At 39.4% G+C, this 24,100-nt stretch overlaps 1 protein-coding gene and 1 long non-coding RNA gene across 3 annotated transcripts in view; both read left to right on the forward strand.

Annotated features, from left to right (window-relative positions):
• LOC145464755 (beta-1,3-galactosyltransferase 5-like) overlaps positions 1–19,079 on the forward strand; it is a 49,051-nt gene extending 29,972 nt beyond the window's left edge. The window contains exons 1-2 of one of the 2 annotated variants that reach the window (XM_081448543.1): positions 10,478–10,553; positions 17,446–19,079. In XM_081448543.1, the coding sequence (XP_081304669.1) occupies positions 17,495–18,664 (1,170 nt within the window). In that variant the 5' untranslated portion in view covers positions 10,478–10,553; positions 17,446–17,494 and the 3' untranslated portion in view covers positions 18,665–19,079. Of the gene's footprint in view, positions 1–10,477; positions 10,554–17,445 lie in introns of those variants that run through there. The other variant, XM_081448544.1, reaches the window with a different exon arrangement.
• LOC145464773 (uncharacterized) overlaps positions 1–21,894 on the forward strand; it is a 50,512-nt gene extending 28,618 nt beyond the window's left edge. Inside the window, exon 2 of the long non-coding RNA XR_014041457.1 lies at positions 21,196–21,894. This is a non-coding gene — a long non-coding RNA (uncharacterized LOC145464773). The remainder of the gene's footprint in view (positions 1–21,195) is intronic.
• Positions 21,895–24,100: the final 2,206 nt, after the last annotated feature.

Genomic DNA, 24,100 nt, shown 5'->3' on the forward strand with positions numbered 1-24,100 from the left:
GGACAAAGAAAATATGTTGTTTCCAGTCTCGCATAGAGTCTGGCCAGCATTATCCAGGACTTTTTGCTACCAAACGTTGAGAAGGAGAATAAGCGGCCATTTTGGTAGTGGGAGAACGTTGACTGTCTTCTAATCATTGAGTTTTTTTGGTATCAAGCGACGATGTTGACGCGGTTTTGTGGCCAAATATTAAGGTTAGTAAAGAGTACGCGTTATTTTCTAGTATTCACGTATTTTTCATTGAGCTGTGTATATTTTTTACTAGTTCTAGTGTTAAAGTTTCATCATGCCAAATTATACGGTTGTAAACAACGCCGATATTTTGTAAACTCTCTTTGAATTTGAGGCGTTACAAGTATACCTGAACCGCTATTGTTGTAAGGCTTGAGTAATGCATCGTTCCTTCATTTTTATGACAGTTGTTTTCAATTTCTCTCTCTTAAGTACATGGAAGGGCATACTCGACTGCTCGAGGCACTTTGTCGAATTTTTGGGGGAAAAAACAAAGGGAAAAGAGAGGAAAGAAGACGTCGCTAAGTATGCGGACGAAATTAAACAAATTTGGGAGGTCTCTGTTTTGGTGGTGATTCACCGAATGCGCACTCCAGTTTTATCACTGGAGAGCCAGCAGCCTGTTGAAAACCACCTACAGCACAGAAGTGGCAGCGAAACAGACAGGCCGGGGGTAGTGCAGTGATTCCCTGTAAATGGACGTTATCAGTATCCCAAGGAATGGCACAAAGGGTAGAGAGATTGTTTGTGCTCATTTACCAGACGTTGAGGGCCATGCAAACATGTAAGTTAAGGTTTGTAGGGGGCATTGTACTCTTTTTTTTTTTTTGGCATTTTTTAAAAAACTATACACACTGTAGCTGTTCCTAGCAGATGGTGATTCTTTTCACCTCCCCATGAAGCTTGAATGTACCAGAAAGTAATGTTTTTGCAAAATAATTTATATGAACGCAAAGACTGAAAAGGTACAAGAGTTTGGAATGTAGTGTCAAGTGTTGAACATTACTAATTGTGAAACTAATGCAAAACATTAATTGGTTGTGAACAGGAAACATATCAGTTTGGTACGTTAGGAATATGTAATAAAAAATAGAAAACATAAGAGTTATCAGACCACTTGAGGGCAATCTCTTATTTAGTGAGACTAATGTGGTAACTACATTCAAAATAAATTCATATGTTAAAACGAAAAATACATTTGTAATAATATTGACATGTCTAAGTGCTTGTGATTTGTTTCAGGTCCTGCATTCTGCTAAGAGGCAAATTCAAGGTTGAGAGTACCTAAAGAGTGAATAAAATAAAATGGATTTTACTTTCAAGACTGAATTTGCTTTGTATACTTTAAATAAATATATAATAAAAGCTTGGGACATGTGGATGGATTGTGAATGCTCCCTTGTCAACCTGTCCAGGAATTATATTTTGATATTTTTGGGTAAATAATATGGTTGGCCATTCGTTTCAAAATTACGACAGGGTATACGCGGGTTTTTCTGCCGCGTATACTTGTTTACATACGTTACGTATGGGCTTTAAGCTCATATATACGACCATTTAGATCGCGTATATACGCAATTTTAAAGGGCCACATATTTGCGTAAATTCAAGCGCGGGGATATGCGAAATAAATGCCCAAATATACGCGTCCTACAAGGACCCATATATACGCGTGCTAAAATGCGCGTATATGCGGGGGTGCTTACCATTTACAAAAGCCATCCGGTTGGAAATTTCAGGCATAAACATGAAACAATGAAATTTGACGTTGCGGGAGAGGGAATTGTTATAAAGTATATCCACATCAGCTAGAGAGACTAAAAAGATCAGAAAAATAGCATCACTTCAAATCACATCCCATATTTTCTGAAGCTTCCCAAATGGAATGGCGCGAACCATTTGATTTTCCAACTGGAATTTCCGGTTTTCCCATGTAAATGGTAAGTGGCCCGGGTCTCGTAAATTACGTTGTATATGTCAGCACGAAATGTGCCTTTTAAGAGAATGACTGTTCGTGTATGATAGCAATGAAAATTACTTTAACTAGAAATCGTCAATATGGCGGCAGTGGCAAAATACCGTTGTCTTGGTCTATCTGCTATTTAATGTTTCTTGCTGCAGCTCTCCCGTGAATGAACTTCTAGAAACAGTTATGCGTCTTTTGAATGACTGTTCAAGATTTTATCCTAACGCTAAGAAAATGACGAAGCCGTGATAAGAAGCGCCAAATGCGGCGTAGCCACGAGGAGCCTGGGGGGGTTCTTGCTGGTTTTCGCGGTTTTGTCGCTTTGTGCGCTCGCGCTCAAATTGCTTAAAAAAATTGCTAAACCGCCAAGCTACGCAGGCTAATCCTTTAGTTGACTCATTGGACAGAGGTACCAAGGCAAATGCTGAGAAGATACGGGCTCTAGAATCGCTGGTGAGACAAATGCAATATTTACTACTTAGATGGGAAATGTTTGCATTAAGAGCAGTTTCATGCACCTCAGTGTATTCCCATTAGGGCTTTGTCAACTGTATCAGCTTCTAATGGAAGAGTGGGTCCTACAGCCTATGATATATCAATACCTCAAGGGGAGTTTTAGGAAACAGACTGTGATTTTAGTGTAAGTCCTTTTGGCTCTTAACCAGATAATTCATCTGGTTGGGTGTTATCATCAAATGTGTCCCTGACAGCTAGTATTTCCAGTATTACATATATCTTGTAAAATCACTGCGTTCACCCATATTGGTCGTGCGTACAGCATGGTTATTCCATGCCTAAACTAGGAGGTTTAACTGGTTGTTAATTCTGGAAAGAAATATGTAATACAAACAGAACAGATCGATTATGCTTGTCGATTCCAGGATGCCATTTTCTTCCATCTGGTAGAACAGAGTGTAGTAGAACTGACCGACTTCAATAAAGACTTCTCTCCAGAGAAGCTCAATTCACTGGTTGTGTACAGACAACCCATCAATTTTGCTTCCCCTATTAAATCCCCTGTGCCATAGCATAGCTCTTCCTACCTCTAAATTTTCATCCCCTTCGTCTGAACACACTCTAGGGGGCAATCCATAACTTTGCACAGCAGCTAAGAATAGAGCGAGCCCAGTCGCAGCAGAATTGTTTATTGCACAACTTAAAGTCTAAAGCCCTGTCAAAATTACCATGTATTACGAACCTCCAACTGATAACGCAGTGTAGTCCATCAATGTGCCAGAGGGAATTAGGTCCCCTGACGCCGTTAACACGCCTTGTGATGGTATTGAACCACCTCAAATCAGACCCTGCTGGGTCAGTTTGGAAGAAAACTTTCCCTTACATGCTGACGCTGAACATTGATATTTCTACTTTGCAAATGACCCAGCATGATACTGATACCAGATTTGGAAAACCAACTTTAGTCTTGTTTCTCGAATCATCAGGGCCGGGTTGTTCGAAAGCCGGTTAACGCTAACCCAGGATTAAAAGTTGACCAAATATAAATTTTTCTCTATAAGAATGTTTTCCACTGCTTATGCTTTGTGTAGTTTGAGATTACTCAAGTTCAAAACTGAGCTGCAAACATTTCCCGTCTATGCAGTAAGTATTGAATTTGTCTCACCAGCAATTCAAGAGGCAGAATTCTCTCAGCATTCGCTTGGGCACCTATGTCCTAAACGGTGAACAGAATCCAAAGCAACTTCACGACGAACGATCAAGTTCTCTGCCATGTTACGATTACCGTGAGGATAAATCTTGCACAGTCATTCAAAAGACGCATAACTGTTTCTAGAAGTTCAGTCAGCGGGGGAGCTGCAGTAACAAACATTAAATAGCAGATAGACCAAGACAAGGCATTTCACCACTGCCGTCATATTGACGATTTCTAGTTAAAGTAATTTTCATTGCTATCATACACGAACAGTCATCCTCTTAAAAGGCACATTTCGTGCTGACATATACAACGTAATTTACGAGACCCGGGCCACTTACCATTTACACGGGAAAACCGGAAATTCCAGTTGGAAAATCAAATGGTACGAGCCATTCCATTTGGGAAGCTTCAGAAAATATGGGATGTGATTTGAGGTGATGCTATTTTTCTGATCTTTTTAGTCTCTCTAGCTGATGTGGATATACTTTATAACAATTCCCTCTCCCGCAACGTCAAATTTCATTGTTTCATGTTTATGCCTGAAATTTCCAACCGGATGGTTTTTGTAAATGGTAAGCACCCCGCATATACGCGCATTTTAGCACGCGTATATATGGGTCCTTGTAGGACGCGTATATTTGGGCATTTATTTCGCATATCCCCGCGCTTGAATTTACGCAAATATGTGGCCCTTTAAAAATGCGTATATACGCGATCTAAATGGTCGTATATATGAGCTTAAAGCCCATACGTAACGTATGTAAACAAGTATACGCGGCAGAAAAACCCGCGTATACCCTGTCGTAATTTTGAAACGAATGGCCAACCATAAAATAACTTGTGAAAGTCAGCAATTATATGTAAGTTTTCATAATTTAAATGTGGAAATCAGACATGATATCTTCTAGCACAGCAACAAGTAGATACAAGAAATATTTGAAATAAATACCAAAATGGAGAAATTTCAGATTTACAAAGTAACAGAATTTTTGACTATCCATGCATCTGACAACACTAAAATTCTGGATACATTTTTCTAGTTTAGTTTATTTTGTATGACAGAACTCGTATGCGTTATTAAAAATTCTGTTTTAATAATGATTTCATTTCTTCGATTTAGCCAAAAAAACGCATAACATTTTGGACATTTTACAATTTATCTTTCCTGGCATATAAGAACACGCATGTGCTGTCAATTTCGGTCCGATAATCCCTAGATAAGAGGAAAGCCTCAATTCTCATATCGATCATTTCTGTGATTAGAAAAATGTAGAATAAAGATGCTTACCGATTGTACGGTCTCTTTCCAAAGAATGATAACTGGAGCTCGTCAAACTTGGCACGCATTGCGTTCCGAAGTGCTTCCTTCAGTCCGAAGATAATCATTATCTGGGCAGAATTTTCTGTGACATGGAAGGCGAACACAAACTTTCCTTTTATTTTATAATTTGGACACTATTAACTCAATTCGAGATAAATATATACCTCCTGAAGGCCCGCATTCATGGCATTGGAAAGTACTCGCGACTATCTTTGTCCGCCATCTTGAATCTTTTGGTTTGTTGTGAAACACAACACTCCAACCAAAACACGCACTCTCATTGGTTGAAATGTGAGTTTCGTGACATCACAGATATCCTAATATATCGGGATATTCCGGACTGAAAACGACTCCCCTGTACGGCTATTCTTTACGAACATTGTTTGAGTATTGAAAACCCATTTAAGGGACGTCAAACTCACCACTAACGAGAAGTATCAAGGATATTTTCGACCTTAAAACGAAGCAAAAAAACCAATCTTGTAGTCGAGCGCAGAGAACTGATCGATCAAAGGACTGCACAGCCTGATGGTGATGACCACTGACCAGTTACCGTGACGTCAAAAAAAGTATTTCTGCGGTGCCTTTTTTTCATATGGCCGAACGGGGGGGGGGCACGGCGGAAAAACCGCTGATTGGCTGAAAAATCCGTTGTCTTGGAGCATGCTCAAGCGCTCGCCGCTGACAATTTGCGGCTGCAAACGAGTTTCGAAAATGTCTGAATATTTTGCAAGCGGGAGCATCGAACAACAAGAAATATTGTGGATTTTTACCCAGTTAGAACTTCTACTTGTCGCAGAGAATGCGGATTAAGCAAAAGTAAGTATGTTGCAAATGTTAGCCTGGTTTTTTTTCCTTCTTTGAGTGTTATTCTTTGTGTTGTGATTTATTTTGTCCGTTGGTGCCGTGTTCATTTTGTGCCGAGCGGAAGCACCTGCTTAGCTTATTTACAATACTCTTCTGCTGCAGATATTGGAGTACAGATGACTTAACACAATGAACACAGCATAATGGAAAGCTATGTTGAAAGGTAAGCCAAGTTTTCCTTCCTTTCCTTCCGTAAATGGTTGATTTTTGCAATTGGCAACATTTTCTAGTTCGTGTGACTTCGGAAACGTTTTGGCTCGATGAGTCTACATTTGAAAAGTTGAAGATTTTGTTCGCTATCATTTGAATTACCCGTCATATCTTGACTTGCCTCTGGGAAGAGACCCGTTAGGTTTTTTTGTCTGCCATGTTCATATAAATAAGTGACGAAAACCGTTGACACTGTACTACAAATGAGCTTAATTTTGTAGATTTCAGGATATAAATCTTACATACAATGAACGTTTTAAAAGCGTAGCCAACTTATGTCCAGTCCGGATATCAGCATACTATTCAAGGTGACACATTTCTTTCTACGTTTGGATATATCCTCTGGCTTGTGTTGTCTACAATTGAAAAGTTCTTGCAGCACTGCAAGAATCTGATATGACAGATGTAAACTAAGGTTTGTTGTTATTGAATGGACTAATTGCGTTGTTTGAAAGAGTTTTTAAAGGTTATCGTGTAAAATTATTTTTTGACCTAAAGGCAGACTTTTTTGGGTTTAATTAGTCAGATGATGATGAGGTTAATGAAATGTTTTTATTTATTTATTTTTTATTGAGTGAAACCTCAAGAAGTAACAATCCTTTTGTTGTACTTCATGATTATGTTGTACTACATGATTTAAATTTCCCAGTTACAAAGCTAGCAAAATGACTGAGGTATTCACAATATAGGTTGAAAGAAGTTGCGTAGTCTTCAATGCTCTACGCAGTATTGTATAATGTATGAACAGTGCAGATACTAAGTTAATGACATTTCTTCTTGCAATGTAATAAGTATTCAAAGGATGAAGCCAAAGTATAGCTTAATTTAATTTTACATTTTTTCCTCTTTTTTTACACAGTTAGACCTCAGATTTTCACAGCTCTCCTCCTCTCTTTCAATGGCTTGATTCTCTGGCTGGGGACAGTGTGACGTGGCCATGTACATCAACGTGAAGAAGTTTTTTTCCTGGATGAAATGAATGCCATCTTCCTTGGAGAGGATACTAAATGATATGTTCCTTTCATAAAAAGATTTAGGAATAATAAAAGGGATAATTACGGAACCAAATGCATGGAACAAGTATTTCAGGATTCCCCAGTAATTAATAAAGAAAAATGTTTGAAGACAGAAAAATTATAGCTTGGTAAACAGCTTGGTTGGGATTAGACTTCTTAAAAATTTGTAGATCATAATATTTTGGTGTGGAAGGTTATGCGATATTTAGCAGTAATTTATTCTTTGCAATCAAGGTGAATAGTGGCTGTTATTTAAAGGTTAAATAACACCCAATAGCACTTCCATTTACATCAGAGAGGTGGCACTTCAGTCCGCAAATAATCGAGTACAACTAGTGGGAAGGATAACGTTCCCCAGAAGAATTGTTTACTTCTTGAACGAACTTTGACAGCCAGTAGTTGAGACTGCATGCAGGCATATCTGTAATGGCCGTTTCCAAAGTTTGCACTCTTTCTTCAAAGTCTTTCGTGGTAAAAAGACCGCCGGGTTCCAAAGTACAGGACTTCACTAATCGATGCAGTTTCCATTCCTCGAAAACCTTACCCGACCATTTGGCTTTATAAGCTGTTGATTTCGGTACTGCATTATCAACACTTTTCTTCTCATCCTCCACACTTTTCGGCTACCGAAATCTCTCGAACGACTTTCTTGCGATATACATCCTGACTGAACGACAACTTGTAAATACTGGCAACCCCAGCAACTTTCACATCTCAGAATAAATTAAATCGCACCATAAATGCAAATTAATTACGCTGGTAAAAAATATCATTGATATTGAAATTATTGAGGAAGTAATGTTAGACAGCAAACAATTCTAATTGGAAGTCTTTGTTTATTATTTCTTTAAGAGTGATCATGAGAAGTTATTTCCAAAACTTGTGCTTCGTGTTTCATCGGGTATCCAAACACCTTGAAGCAATAAAAGCACGAGGCCGTAGGCCGAGTGCTTTCATTTGTTTCTCGGTGTTTGGATACCCCGATGAAACACTCGCTCTCGTTTTGGAAATAGTACTTCTCATATCCAACAGGCATGAGTGGAATAATTGTTTTATTAAAAAGGCCTCCAAAATATAGAAAACTAGACTTAAATAACAATAAAAATGCTCAAAAAATCATGCATACGCTTTCCATATTTGTAGAGCATGGTATAATGGCTCATAACCCCTGATAGCTAAAACAATGAAAACTCTCAAATTGCATTATCCAGTGATCCAGTTTTTTAATGATGCTCATTGCTTGTGTGTTTGTGTTGGATTTTATTTTTATTTCAGTTTAGTTTTCTATATTTGGGGGGCGTTTTTAATGAAACAATTCTAGTCACGCTTGTTTGGTCTTTTTGTTTGGGAATGGGAGAGGTTAACTTAACAGTAGTTTTTACATGTAGTTAATTTCAGTGAGGTGTTCAGAGGAAGGGGTTTGCTCCAAATGCATGTGTTATGATATTAGCCCTTGTAGCTTCACTGATGTTGATAGAGATTTGAATATCTTCTGGATCTGCTATAGTCTTATTTTCTACAGTAGTGGGTTATCAGCCCTCAGCCTAACACCCAACCTGGAAAGCCACGTGATCACAATTTGTCTGGTCCCTATCTTTCAACCTACCAGAAGTACAAGACTCTAGCTGACATAGCTCATAGGGTCATGGATACAAAACCCATCCCTCCACAATAAGGTGGTGACCCCTTAGGATGGTTGGAAGTTGGGGGAGGGAGTAAACAAAATTTGGTGGCAGGGTCTGCAAGGGTATGGAATTTATCTGGAACACAATATGAAACAGTAGAATTTTATTGCAGTGTAGGCTACTGAACCTTCTCCTTTAAAGTATCTAGGAGAGATGGCATATGGTATTTGCTTCGAACAAGACTTAAACTTACTATTGGGGGAGGAGGGATCGTGCAGTTTTCATGTGTTTTCTCACAATAGTGCTTTTTGCAAAAAGGCATGCTTTCCAATGTGGTCAGTGTAAGATGCAGACTTTTCAAGTGTTACTGTGTGTTAACAGTAAACAGACCAACCTTATTCGGGCTAAAAGAAGTGAGAGTTCAGCCTCAATAGTTCTAGGGTTAGATTGAATATCACTCGGGTTAGCTGGGAAGGATCTAGGGGGCTTTGGCTGGTTTTGTCGAACCCCCTAGATTAAAAAAAAAAAAAGAAATAAAACATAACATGCGAACTTGGCCTCAGAATAACAGAAATCCCATTTCCAATTCAAGGACCACAATTTCATAAATTTCCAGTGTGAAAGCCACCGGTCCCCCTACAGGGGACTGCCTTTTGGCAGTTTGTATCTCGAAACCCCTTCTCTGTATCCGCCCTAGGGTTAGCCTGAATATTTTCTCCAGTTAGCCTGTATAAGGTTAGCTCTCGATAAAACACGATTCTGTTATAATAATGTCTGCAGTATGTATTTCCCCCTCACTCTGCAGTCTGCAGTGCACAGTCTGCGTTTTACACTGACTGAATGTCGATGTAACTACAAGCCTTCACATAAACGAATGTTCCCCCAGTATAAATTAAAGTGGAACAAGAACCCCTTTTGGCGGATTGCTTTTTTCGTTAACACAATGGAGAAATGTTTGCAATAACGAAGGCTACAGCTAGCTGCGGGGAAAGCTGCGTAGCCAAGGAACAAGAATCGTAGTAAGTGTGAAGTAGCATAACCCATAATATCAAACACAGGCTAACATAAACAAAGAGCAATTTATTTTATCCTTCAAGCTGTATTACATATACAATACAACTTTCTACAATGCCATATTAAACCTCTATAAGCTTACTACAAGTTTTCAGCTCATGGCAGTACATGCCATCCACTGAAGCGGCAAAACAAAGCACGAATGAATAGCACACAAGCGAAACACACAACAAAATTAGGCATTAGTGTGTACTACTTACGAATTCGTCCTCCACGTTTCTTTCTTCAGGCAACGATACAAAAGTCCAAGAACAAATAGCATTTAAAAATTTTCATCAGCACGAAAAAAAAGTCATATTTTATATGTTCCGTAAAATTAAACAAGCTACAAGAAATTGCGGTTCAAAACCTTAAAGAACTTGACAAGACCTTAAGAAAAGGAAAAACGGTACCTCGGGTGAATTTGGAAAAGCTGAAAGTTTCCTTTCGGAAGAGCTGTCTTTATCCCCTGAGAAATCTGACAACACCGTTACGATCCTCTCAGTCACAGTCAAAACATCAGTATGGATCATTGCCCAAAGTAGCTGAGTTGTTTGTAACTGCCTTGAGCGAGCAAGATGTTGCCAAAAGCCATGACAATGACGTGTTCGTTTTTCATTCGTCGTCCGCCATTTTGAAAATGGAAAGGTGGGAAGGCGAACCGAAATCTACTGCGCATGAGCAGCGGTTTTTCCGCCGTGCGCTTGGCCGAACAATAATCATATCTTGTCATCTAGTTCTTCATCTACTGTTCCCGATAGAGGGCTACTCTGTTATCGAAGCTTAGATTGATTTCGAAGAAATATAACTAAAGGAAACTCCAAGCACGGTAAGTCGCTTTTATAACCACACGAATTTACAATGCTAACACTTACGGTAAGAGACTTTGCGAGACGGCGAGACAAGCGTTCTCCTCTGAGAGTCCGTGACATTTTGGTTTTTTTAGGTTGAGAAACCGAGACTTCAAAGTGTTTTAAGAGCGGGCGCGAGATGTTCAGGCTCTTAAAATTCGAGCCCCAGATTTAATTGAGAGCTAGAATGAGCTTGTACAGCCTTCTAGCGTGCTTCTTCGAGCTGGTTGAAACTGTTGCTTCATTGAAATTCAATATCAAGTGACGAGAACACGTCATTTTTAATATCAAATAAACAAACAAATTGGGGCTTCGAAACCCTTAGACTTACGATCGCGAAAACTCGAGACTGCGAGACTACGAGACGCACAAAACCGCTAAAAAACAAGACAGCGAGACCCGTGAAATTCGACTAAAATTTTGCGAGATCCAGAGATTTTGAAGGACCATTCGCCACCCCTGTAACTGATTACTGTCTTAATTTCTCTGGAGTAGCACCAAGCGAGTGGCAGAGAATAATTCGGCCCAAAAGCCTGTTTGATTCGCGAAATTCAAGCATTAAGACTACCTTATGCACTGCATGAAATGGCATGTATAAGGAGGTATAATGGACCCGTATATATAATGTGTACGGAAAGGTATACTGAAGTATATGTGTAAGGTCTGTGTAATTATCAGTATACGTTTGTATCCTTATACTAATGTATACTGTCTTGTGGAGATTACCTTATACCTAGTGTAAGGGAACCTTATATGAGTTGACAAAGTAAACTCAAATCGTTTGTTATTTTGTATCATAAATGAAGGAAACGAAAGCCTCCACTGCTGAAAACAGTGCTGTTGTGAAAAATCATACCCCGTGATAATGAGTGCTTCGTACAGATCTAGAAGAACTTACTTAGCGAACTTATCGGCGTGTTAAGGGTGTGTAAAGTAAGCTTTAAGTTAGATAAACAGTTATAAACGCCGGTGGCATCAGTATTAATGCATTTTTACCCTTCCTTGCGGATTTCGCACAGGTATCATTAACGAAAGATAGTCATAACACATTTATACGCTTCTTTGCGCATTGCGTGAATACATCAATAACATATTTCAACGCTTCTTTACGCATTGCGTAAAGATATCCATAACGCATCTGTACGATCCTTTGCGCGTAAAGATATCAATAAGGCTTCTTTACGCCTCTTTATGAATTGCGTAAAGGTATCATTAACTCATCTGTACACTCCTTTACACGTTGCGTAAAGATATCAGTATTCTTTATGGATTGCCTTGTAAGGTATTATTATAGTGCGTAAACGGGTATGACGCTAAAACAACGCCTCTTTACAGACTTAATCACACATCTTTCATTTACGCTTCTTTAATTTCTCAACGGTATTTAAGATCACCTGAAGGTATCGATCAATAATCTGAATAATGCTTCTTTTGATCTCATCTCTATGTATCGAGGTAAAACGCGTTCGTAAAAAAAAAAAAACAGACCCAAGAATCGACAGGATGAAGTGCTAGAGCGATTACATGCAGCCCATGATTACTAATGAGACCGGAGACCTAAATATGATACGCTTGATCAGTTTCTGATTCTGGTTCGTTTTGGGTTCACAGCACAATGAGTGTCAGCGGCTTTGCCAAGGGAAGACCAAATGTGTACCCATACATGACGTACGTGACCCAATTTCTTTGATTTAGACTACGAGTAGTCCCTCATTCGCTTAGTCCGTCGTGCGTGACGCGAAAGGAAACCGCGAGAAAAAAATGGCCCCGCGAGATCCTGGAGGCGAGGAGCACGCGAAAGAAGGGACTACCGCCTAAGCCCAAGAGTTTGAATTATGCGTTGCTCTCACAACGCAAAAATATGATTGGCTTATGTTAGGAGCGTTGACAACGTGTTGTCAACATTCGAGATACCTGTGCAAATCGAAGCGGTACCAGAGCAAATCGAAGCGCTGGAATCGCGCTTCGCAAGCCGTGATGTTCTTGCGAATCTACCAACAGGCGCTTTGGAAAGATTTAAATTTATCCAGTGTTTTGTTTGGCAAAGCTTTCTGCCTCCACCCCGACTGCGAGCGTATTAAGTTAGTGATTTCGCCACTCAACAGCATCGTCTAAGTCAGCTAATATAAATTCACTGAGCTTGGCATTTCTGCCGTCCATTTGAAAGATTGAACCGGACTCTCACTTGACACTGGACATTCACCTGAAATTTTCCGCTGCTATCGGCAAACATTTCACCGCAGTTGGATGATCTCCTATGTATAATGTATAATGTATAATGTAAATTCTCGGTTGGAACTCTGTTGAAATTTTCGCACTAACTTTTAGACGCAGCGAAAATCGTTACAAGAGACCTCATTCGCCGTCTTCGTTTTAAAACTTCTTTGACAGTTTCGCTGAACGAACACTGAACGAAGATATACTTCTCACGGCATATGTTTTTGCCTGGCTACTTGAAGAGTAGAGTAGAGCAATTTTATTCAGATCTCCCGGGGCTATTGATAACAGGCGATAATAAGAGGACGTCAAGATGAGAAATCCTACACCGAAAAATCACTCGGCCGTGAAAGGGCAAACTCTTGGGCTTGGGCGGTAGTCCCTCCTTTCGCGCGCTCCTAGCCCCCCGGATTTCGCGCGGCCATTTTTTTCTCGCGAATTTCTTTCGCGTCACGCACGACGGACCAAGCGAAAGAGGCACTACTCGTAGTCTATCTTTGATTTCGCCGGTTTATATTACCGCCACATTTGAAAGGCGTGCAGATTCATTGAAGACGGTTTACTTTTTTATTTCGTTGTCGGTTAGAACTTACCTTAGTTTTTGAGGCAAGGGATCTTAATTCGGTAATTCAGCAAACTGTAAGAAGTGGAATTTGAAGAAACATAAGACGATGGAAACTCCATTTAGCGAACACGATGTGCGGCAAACGATCGAGTCGTCTTCGCTTTCCTTTGGAACTCACCTTGGAACTGAACACGGCATCGTGCCACAAAGAACGTTTCTCAGTCACAGGGAGATGGATAGTCTTCCTCTTTGGTCTATACAACAGAAGAAATCATGACTTCTGAAAACGTTAACCATGTCCAGGTAAGCTGTAGCCTTAGTTTCATGTAAGCAAGATAAGCTCTTGATAATCTTGATGTTTTTATCTACTTGCAAGAGCATGCTCTCGAAATCATTAAACCTTGCTGAAATTATACACATCCTCAAACCGTTTTTAGTATAGGAGATTACACAGAAATGTGCTCTAAACGTGCTTAACTGAAAGTACATTTTATCCCAAAGGACTTAAATTGCAGTCTGCAAAATGCTGTTCTCAGGACAACTTGTGAAGAGAGTCATTTCAAGTCAAGAAACTTCAAGTACTCGTGGCTACGGAGGCGAAGGAAAAGGGAACTCTTAACCCGCATGTTAACCTTGTGTTTCTATTAGACGGATGCCGTCAGAGGACATTTTACGTGTATTTTATTTACGTACTCCATTTGGAAAGTACGTGTTAGAGAAGCACGAGACAACTTCCACTGGGTTGAGTTTAAGATAGAAATCAAGCAGATTTTAATTTGTAAATGATGAAAGCAAAAAATAGCAGAGAAGAAAACGATAAAAATGTTGCCACTGCCACTGAGAGTCCCGCAAACAAATTTCATTCTAGCTAAAAACCAGGGTCATTATCCACGAAATATACGAAATCAGCACATATTCCTTCGACACCACATTCAGTATACCCCTTCATTCTCCCAGTATACACACACTATACTGACATGCGGCCTGAACTAGAAGGGACCCTACCACAACTGTAAGATTCCGTATACACACCGTCCACAGACCTTCCAGTAGTCCTTTTTTACTCAATATACATCACGTATACTGGCATGTATGCTGACATATAAGGAATCCTGCCACAAGTGTGTAAGATCCTGGTATTTTCCTTGGCCAACCCTGAAACATACTTATCATTATGCGGACCTTATACATTCTGTCTCATCCTTATATTTGTCTTATACGGATAGATACGCTGAATGTCTACGACCTAAGGAAGGGTCCTTGTACGGACCATTTTGTGCAGTGTAATATATTTTGACTCACAGAAAACCAACCTGCAGCCAAGTGTCTACAAAGAAAAGCTGAAAGAAAAGGTTACGCTCTATTTTGCACGCAGTTCTTTTCCTGTCCGAACGATTGGTGTAGCGAATTCTTTAAGGGTAAAGATTATTTCTCACCAACAGTAACGCCCACGGATTGAACTGCTCGCGTTAAAATCAGGACAGTAGCGACCATATACACACGTACCAACCGGTTTATTTACTGGTTGAAAGTGTCTTTAATAAACAAATGGGCTAGATTGACAGTCTATAGAAATGCTACGTCCTCAGTGACCATTTTCAAGACCTCAGTCACAGTTTTTCACCATACGGACCTCTCCGCCGGCAAATAACATATATTTCTTTTTACTATGGAAAAGCGCCTTTAATAAACAAAGCAGCTGGCTTTACAGTCCGTAGACTCTCCTATTTAACCTACTGACAATTATCCCCAAGGCTGTCATGCAAGATATAATTTATGTTTGGTAACTGTTATTTTAAAACAGTTTGTGAAAACCATTGTCACCGTCAAGGGTTTAAAAGGTTATGCTCTGTTTTGCACGCTGTTCTTTTCCTTTCCAAGCGATTGCTCTCGTGAATTCCGAGTCCTTAAGGGTTTAAATTATTCCCCTCACAAATGTCGCGTACGGATCACTGTTCGTGTTAAAATCAGGCACGTAGCGACCATACACGCATGTGCCAACCGGCTCCGAAAATCGAGAAAAAAAATTTCGGTTGGCTTGACAGTCTGTAGACTCTTCTATTTAACTTACTAACAGTTATCCCGAACATTGACATGTAAACAATATAAGCTACTAAGGAAAAGGTCAAAAAGTATTATGGAGGGGTGGGTCATCAGTTTTTAAGCCTTCAGTAAGGAGTGGGTCATTCAGTTTTCAGCTACTCATGGAGGGTGGGTCATCCTATTTTGTAACAAATAATCAAAGTCTTGAACTACTAAAACAGTTGGCCACACATGCATTAAAATTTTGTACGTATTAACAAATAACTCTTAGACCTCTTTTGTGTCTTTATATGAAACTTAACTTATAATACATGCACGAGATTTTTTTCGTGTTGTACTTCATTGCTGTATTGTGCCATGTGGTAAAGGCAACCACAATGAATTTTGTTGAATTTTTAGCGAACTTATGTCTACATGCTATTTATCGGCAAGGGTACGGGACTCGTGTTCATGGGTCTGGGACTCACACTCTTGAATTTGCTGGCTGTGTGAGTCCCAGGACTCACTACAGCTTTTTTCTAAATGGATCGCTGTTCCACAGGAACAACACTGGAAAAAAATAAATACAACACAAACACCTGTGATAAGCATTGTCTTCCAACGCAGTTTTTTTTATAAAAAAAAACAGTACTTGACGTTTCATGTGCTAGTCGACATAAGGCCGTTTGTTGGGACTGTAACGAATTTTACGTTGAAAAAACAAAACGAAGACTCCATGACAGAAAAAATCAACAATTCAAGGCCCTTACAGTTAAGGCCATTCATCAGCCGTTGCTAATCATGTAAAAACCAGTGGTCACGACATTAAATGGGATCATTTTGACATCTTAGCGTTTTAGCATTTTAGCAAAACTGACTTCTATTGCAGCATTAAGGAAATTATTCATTCAAGAGCTTAAGCCTTCACTAAATGTCAGAGTCATAATAGTGAGCAGTTGTTGTTTTACGTACTATCTGTTACTTTTCATGACGTCCAGACAGGTTAACATACTGCTGCATATCATATTTTCAATCTACGTTCCAGACCTCTAATGTTTATGATATAAATAGCTTTCGAAAATTCGTAACAGCCACTTTTGAAAATGTATGTTGACTAGCATACGAAACATCAAGTTATGTATTAAAATGCATTGAAATAAATGTTTATCACTGCTGTTTGGGGTATATCTTTAATCAAGCTACGAGGACCTAAAAACAAGAGTTTATACGTTGCGGCCATGACTTAAAGTTTCTAGAGTAAAGGGAAACAATATTATATTTAGATACGGTTGTACTATTGTTAAGAAATAAACCTAAAACGTCAGTAACACCACAAGCTAGTTCATATACAAAATGTAATTTTGTTGGATTATGCAACAAAAGTGTCATGTTTTATTAGGGGTGGGTCATGAAATTTTCAATCTTCGATGAGGGGCCGGGTGGGTCAATCAGTTTGGTGCCAAATGGAAAGGCTGGGTCATGTGTTTTCTATCCACCACACTTTCAAATGCTCCGCGCCCCCAGCCCCAATACTTTTTGACATTTCCCTACCCCTAATTCTATCGGGCGTGCCCCAAACCTCCCTAGTGGCTAGAGCCTTTGGCGCCGAAGGCGTTAATGGAGGTTATTATATGGCAAGCTCCGCGAGCGGGCAAGATGAATCAAATCCTGCGCTGTGATTGGCTACCCGAGCGGGCAAGATGGGGCTATCTTGCCCGCTCGGGACTACCCGCCGTGTCCCGCGAGAAAAATTTTCCCGAAAGCCATATGATAAATCCTTTATTGACCAAGCTTGTTCGGTCAAGATGGCTGGATATTGGCCTCGTTTTTTTTGCGAGTTTATGGACCTCGACTCCGTCTCGGTCCATAAACTCGCAAAAAAAGAACTTGGCCAATATCCAGCCATCTTGACCTCACAATTGGTCAATAACCCATATGTATATTTCTTTTACATTTTTTTCTTTATCCTCCTCAATCAAATACAATATCAATATAAAAAAAAAAAAAAAAATTTTTACGATGTTTTAAATCTTTAATCAAACCAGCACAATTTTGTTCCTTTGTAGAAGGAGCTCGCACTTGGAGTGAAGTCATTTCAATTCACCCACTGGGAACATGCTTCATCGACGACAACACTGTCTGTTGTTTCCTCGGAATTGGTTGTGTTTACTCAGAAGGAGACAACATGGCTCGATAAAGTTCAAGATAATCCAGCTCTCTCTTGTTACGGTAACGGCAGTTGCTTTAATAACGTATTTAAGTGGCTTTCACATGACGTCCTTCTATCATCATGAAACACGCTCACGACTTATTAAAGCTCTTAACCTGGGCACGACTTTCAGGCGTTTTGACGACAAGCCATCTTCAGGCAGTGGCGCTCCCTCTCTATCGAATGTGCTGCCTACTCTAGAATGGACTTCAGGCCGTTTAAAGCCCAAACCCTCCTCCGCGCAGCCTGCAATTCATCCTGAGTTTAAATTGTGGAAAACAACGCTCCAGCACAAAACAACTTTGATAACCAAGACTGTGTGTACACGGCACTACCCTCTCCTTATCCTGGTCTCGTCTACACCAGCAAATTTTGAGAGGAGATATTTGATTCGTCAAACATGGGGTGCCGATAACAACAATGTTCCTCAGTGGAAGACATACTTTCTCCTTGGTCAGACAAGGGATCAAACACATTCAGATTTACTCAAAAAAGAAGATAGCGTCTATGGCGACATGATTCGTGCGGATTATTATGAACATTACTGGAACCAGAGTTTGAAGATACAGATGGCCTTCGAATGGGCAGCCAGATATTGTGGGTTTTCTTACCTTCTCAAAGCAGACGACGACGTGTTCGTCAACCCTAAACGTTTAATAGATGTCTTACAGTTAAAAACAACACCCAAGAAAGGCCTTTATATGGGTAAACTTCATCACAATCCGTTTGTACAACGACGTGGAAAATGGCGTGTCAGTTATGAAGAGTACAATGGTACACACTATCCAGATTTCTGTAGTGGTGCTGGCTTTGTTATGTCATATGATGTTGTCGAGAGTCTGGTTCCTTTATTTGATGTGATTAAGCCGTATAGAATGGACGATGTGTATGTTGGAATGCTTGCAGATAAATGCGGTGTAAAAGCAGTGGGCCATACAGGGTTTGTTATGCCATTTGTTGAGGCTCTTTATGATAAGTGTAATTTTGTTCCAAACACTCTTGTGCAGCATCGAGCTACTGGAGAATGTTTAATTCGACTGTTTTTAAATCACAAGAACCTTACGTTATCTTCATGAGCAACATTTTTGTGTTTCTATCGAATTTTGGTAGACTTCTACTAGAATACGTCGTAAATAATGTAAATACTTCAATCTGATTGGCTAAGCTATGGTAAACTATTGGCCGTTAGTAGAATTTTACTAGTATACCAATGCAAATGCTGCAATCTGATTGGCTGAGGTACTCGTACATACTATCAGCTATTATAGTTCACCACTAAATTTTCTCCGATTCTTTTTGGTTTAAATTGATCACGTGACGCGATAGTGTTCATCCGCGGAGAGACACTATCAGCCCACAGTACCCGTCCGAGGACAAAACCCGGATGGATAGTACTCGTCCGTGAAAATATTTCTGTAAACTAATAGTAATCAGAGATTATGAAAGTGCGTTCGACGCCCTCACTTTAATATAAATACCTTAAATGAACGATTTCACTAGAATTAAAAACTGGTCTTGCATACCGGCATGATTCAAATAACTTGTTCACAACAGATGTAAAGTAAGTGTTAAACAATTCTGAAATGCTTTGTTTATCAGTAACAATCTTGTCATCTGCCTTGATACAGGTCGGAATAGATTTCTGTTTCGCGTCCGGCATTATTTTCTTCACAGACCTCCAGAAAGATTCAGAATCGCCGCTGTTCTCTTCAAGCAGTGATCTACTATAGCTTTCCTTAGCACGTTTAATCCTTGCACTGACTTTGTTTCGGAGTAATCGATATGCGGCCAAATCGGTGTCTAATTTTGATCTACGATATTTCTTGAGACTGGCATCCCGAGCTCTCATCATCTGTTTGATTTCCAGCGTAAGCCATGGACAATTACGTCCTCTAACTTTTTTGTCGATTAGTGGAGCATGTTTGTCACATTCAGCCGTAAAGTTGCATTTCCACAAAGACCAGGCTTCTTCGACGTTATTCTAAGCCGGAAGCACAAATTTAAGTTAGCATTTGAAATCGCGCGCTCTTTTATCGTAAACAAAGTCCGTGCGACTAACAGGAGTATTTCCCCTGATGAATAAAGTAGACTTTTGGATCTTGCCTTCAGAGTACTTTCCACCGATTCCAAACAATAAAATTTCCACCGGATAAAGACTGAGCTATATGTCGCGACTGGAAGTAATCAACAAATGCAGTCAAAATGTAGCCGTTCTCACGGTTAACATCCCAAAGCCAAGTCGTGTTAATAGACAAGGACACTTACCTCAGATTTCGATAAATGCTACCGTCGAAGCGTTTAAATTCGCCAAAATCTAACGCTGAGAGCACATAATAGCTAAGCTTACGGCGACTGAATGGAAAGAAGTCAAAGAAAGATCCAACGGAAAAACAAGTTGATATGGCCTGCTCACATGCTCACATGTCCGCCATATGTCTTATCACATGTCTTAACATTAAACGGTACCAGTTTACTGGCCGTGACATGCCCCTGCAAAAATCAACCGGGGTGGCCATTTTGGTGTCCTTACAGGAATGTTGATCTTTCTGCATATAACCGTGCACAGGGCAACCAACTCTAGAAAGCCACAGGTCAAAATTAGGTTTGCGTTCTTCGAACGCAACAAGCGGGCTTATAAAAGATAAACAATTGAATTTGTATTTTCTTTTTCAAATTTTAAGTAAGAATTGTACTAAAACAAAACACTATCACCTCATAGAAATCTCGAGCTCATAATCTAATTGTTAATTATTGAATACTGGATCATTGGATAATGCAATTTAAGAGTTTTCATTGGCTTAGCCATCTTGGTACATGACCCATTACACCATGCTCTACAAACATAATAAGCATACGCATAATTTTTTGGGGCGTTGTTATTTTAGTTTAGTTTCCCATATTTTGGGGGCGTTTTTAATGAAACAGTTATTCCACTCGCGCTTGTTGGATACGATATGAGATGATTATAGCCAATTAGGCACTATGCGCCTCGTTGACTATCTCATATCCAACGCACGCTAGTAAAATAATTGTTGATTGGTGTTCAGTGGATTGGGATCGTCCATACTGATTGGCAACGTTTTCTCTTTTCTCCGATGTTTGGAGGATGATTTAGAAATATTACAGGATAAATCAATTTCCAAGAACGCCAGAGAAAGGAAATTACTTTGACCGACATTCGACTTTAAAACCTCGAATTTTTCAAAGAAACTCATGAGCGCGTGAAAACGGCTGTAAATACAAAGGAATAATAAGGGTCTGTTTTACAAGGAGGGACGGTTACCCTAGCAAGCGGGTTAACCCTAGCTGGAGGGCAAAAGATAGCCCGGGTTTACAAGGAAAATTTTACAGGTAGGGTAACCTTACAATCCGGGACAACTTAATGCGCGGTTACACTCAAAGGGTCTGGAAATAATTAGAAAGTTAACCCGGGTAGGCAGGTAAACCCGACCTGGAGTGTTTACAAAGGAAAAAATAACCCGCCTGCAAGGGTAACCCTAGCACGCAGATAGGGTAACCCGCGCACTTGGGTAACCCTAGCTGCCTTGTAAACACGATGAAGAAAAAAAGAGGAAATGTGTGAGTGCTAGGGAAACCCGCTTGCTAGGGTAACCCGCCTTCTAGGGTAACCCTCTCTCCTTGTAAACAGGCCCTAAGAAAAGAATAGGCTGTTGTTATTAAACGTGAGTTATGCTAGAGTCTAATGGCAAGCACTACTTAATATGCAGAGAAACAACTGGAAACCTCGTTGAAACAGTTTAATGCTCTTTCAATAACAAATTGAAACTTCTATTTTTGTGTTTAACGCGCACTAACATCTATGTTGAAAAATGGTTCCGTGTTAAACCATTCTGAGTGTAAAACTTCGGCGGTCCCACGGGATTTCCCGATGAAATGAATCGTCAAGAGTGCCATTTGGTAATGTCATTGTATCAAATCGGGAACACGGGCGCAATGGCGACCTATAGCTAACGCTGGTTCACGCCGTTCGTGTGCATGGGAAGCAGAGTTCGTTTAACTTGTTGTTTTAACTCATTCCCTATCAATCGACCGATTTTGATTACGTTTGAGTAAAGGCGGCCACATACTTATAGCCATCGTCATCGCTATAGGCGAAACGAACTAAAAAGGAAACGACCATCAAATCTTTGTCACCTTTTAGAACCATGATACGCAAAAAGGATATGTCAGCTGTGTTCGAGGGATGCGGGGCAGATTGTAAATTATGTTTAACTTAGCTGTCACTGTGTAAGAAATATATTTATAATTTAGATAATTCTGTACCTTAGGTAGTTTTTTTTTTTTTTTTTTAAATGCTGTAAGATTTGAATCTTAAGTTTTTGAAAGGATATATCAGCTGCGTTAGAGGGATGTGGGAGAAGTTGTAAACTATGTTCAACTTAGTTGTCAGTGTATAGGAAAATATATTCATAATTTTGTATTTTAGGTAGTTTTTAAAAAAATGCTGTAAGTTTTAATTTTTTTAAAGGATATGTAAGCTGTTTTAGAGGGATGTGGGAGAGATTGTAAATAATGTTGAACTTAGTTCTCACTATATAAGAAATACATTTATAATTTAAATAATTCTTTGTTTTGTACTTCAATGGCACTAGAATGACCAGTCACTTTAATAACGGATATGTACGTACATGTATGTATATTGCTACAGCTTGCTGGGCGTATCGTTGCATGTTGTGTTGTCAGAGCTCTTTTTTTATTTCATTTTTTTCGCTTTTCCGAATAATTTTCTCAGCTTTTGGTCGCGAGTTGGTTTCCAATTTTTGAGGTAAGCTTAAGTTATTTACCATTTCTCAGTCGCTCTGTCGTTCTCATCCTGCCTTCGAAAGTTAACTGCACAGCGCTCGAGAATTTAAGCTTACGTACCGACAAATGCCTTGTTTACTTTCCCCCATTGGCCAATCAAATTATTTGAATAGTTCTAACAAGGATGGTGATTGGCTTATCTTAGCTTGGGTTATCAGAGAACAGACCCCCGCTGACGTCACTTTTCCTCGTTTGGAAAATCAACTGAGTTTGGTGGGAAATATTAGCTGAATGTGCGGCGGAATTAATAGATTCTTTATCATGAAACAAATAAAGAAGCCTCGACTGTGCTCTGTTCTGTTGTAAAGCACTTCGGAAGCGGAAGAGCACCCACGTAGTAGGGAGAACACTCGACTACGTTTCGTGTTTCGCCCAACACTTCTTTCGTGCTCTACCGCTTCCTACATACGTCCTTTACAACAGAACAGAGCACAGTCGAGGCTTCGTAATTAGATGTTTTGATGTGTTAAGTACTGCTCTGTACAGTTATGAGTTGTTCTGTCTTTTGATGAGCAAGTCAATACGTACACAAACGAGTGAAATTATACTTTGGTACTGCACATCAAATCATCTAATAAGAGTAATAATCAATAATAATTTATCAGCGAAAGAGGGAGAGCGCGACAGTTTTGAATGACTCGCGCAGACCTAAGAAGTAGGATTTCTGCTGTACAAAAAACTAATTATACAATTTTGCTGTATATTTGAACCTTTTCATGTGTTTTTTGGACTACATTTATTGTGGTTGGATAATTAAGTGAGTTGTTAAGAGATCCAGTTAATCAAAGCAGCACTAATGCAAATTCACAGTGGTGACATTTGCCTACAGATGCAAAAGCAGATGACACACCAACAGTTTTACCTGCACCTATAAAGAACTAATGTACAATAAAGTGGTGGACAGTTGCTATGGAAGCATGCTCTTATACTTTGAGTTAAAGTTGGCACTCATCTGCACCATGCTATATGAGCACAAGAACTTAGTAAGCCAAAGTCAGGCACACGTGAGCAATGAGAAATGAGAAATGCAATGAGAAATGCGGGAAAACTCTGTACTCAATTAGATATTTATTTTTTGTCATAGAAGCATTTTACTTTGAATCAGCATCTTATCAACACATGTATGTTTTATGTTAGGAGTTGAGCTAATTCACAGACCTCTTTGTGCATCTACTGTATGCTACAACCACTTGAAGATTGTGACTGAGTCATCAGAAACAGATTTTTCAGATTTCAGATTTTTTATTAATTGACACTATTTACAGACATATTTCACTATCGCACACTATTACAAAAAATTCATTAATTAAAATAAGGAAAATATAATACAATAAAACCAAAACAAACATGAACTGATGCACTCTTCTGTCCAGCAATACTATACAAACCACTGCCCATTGATCAACATACAACCTTACAATGTTCAAGCTATCATAAAAAGTATACAAAATCTAGTGTATCAGCATTATTGCTTTCTTTTCACTGCACTTACAGTAAGATTTCAATGAAATAACCTAGTAAATTCTCCATGCCAAATGATTGTTATTCAGCATGTCTACATTTCCTTTACAGTCATGGCAAAAACTTTATATCAGGACTTCAGTGTAATTCAAGACTACTGAGGTGTCTATTTGGGGTTAAATGGTGATTTCTCAGTAACAGAATTTTTATGTAACAGGCTTACTAAT

This window comes from Orbicella franksi, chromosome 13, assembly GCF_964199315.1.
Source record: "Orbicella franksi chromosome 13, jaOrbFran1.1, whole genome shotgun sequence".
NCBI lineage: Eukaryota > Metazoa > Cnidaria > Anthozoa > Scleractinia > Merulinidae > Orbicella > Orbicella franksi.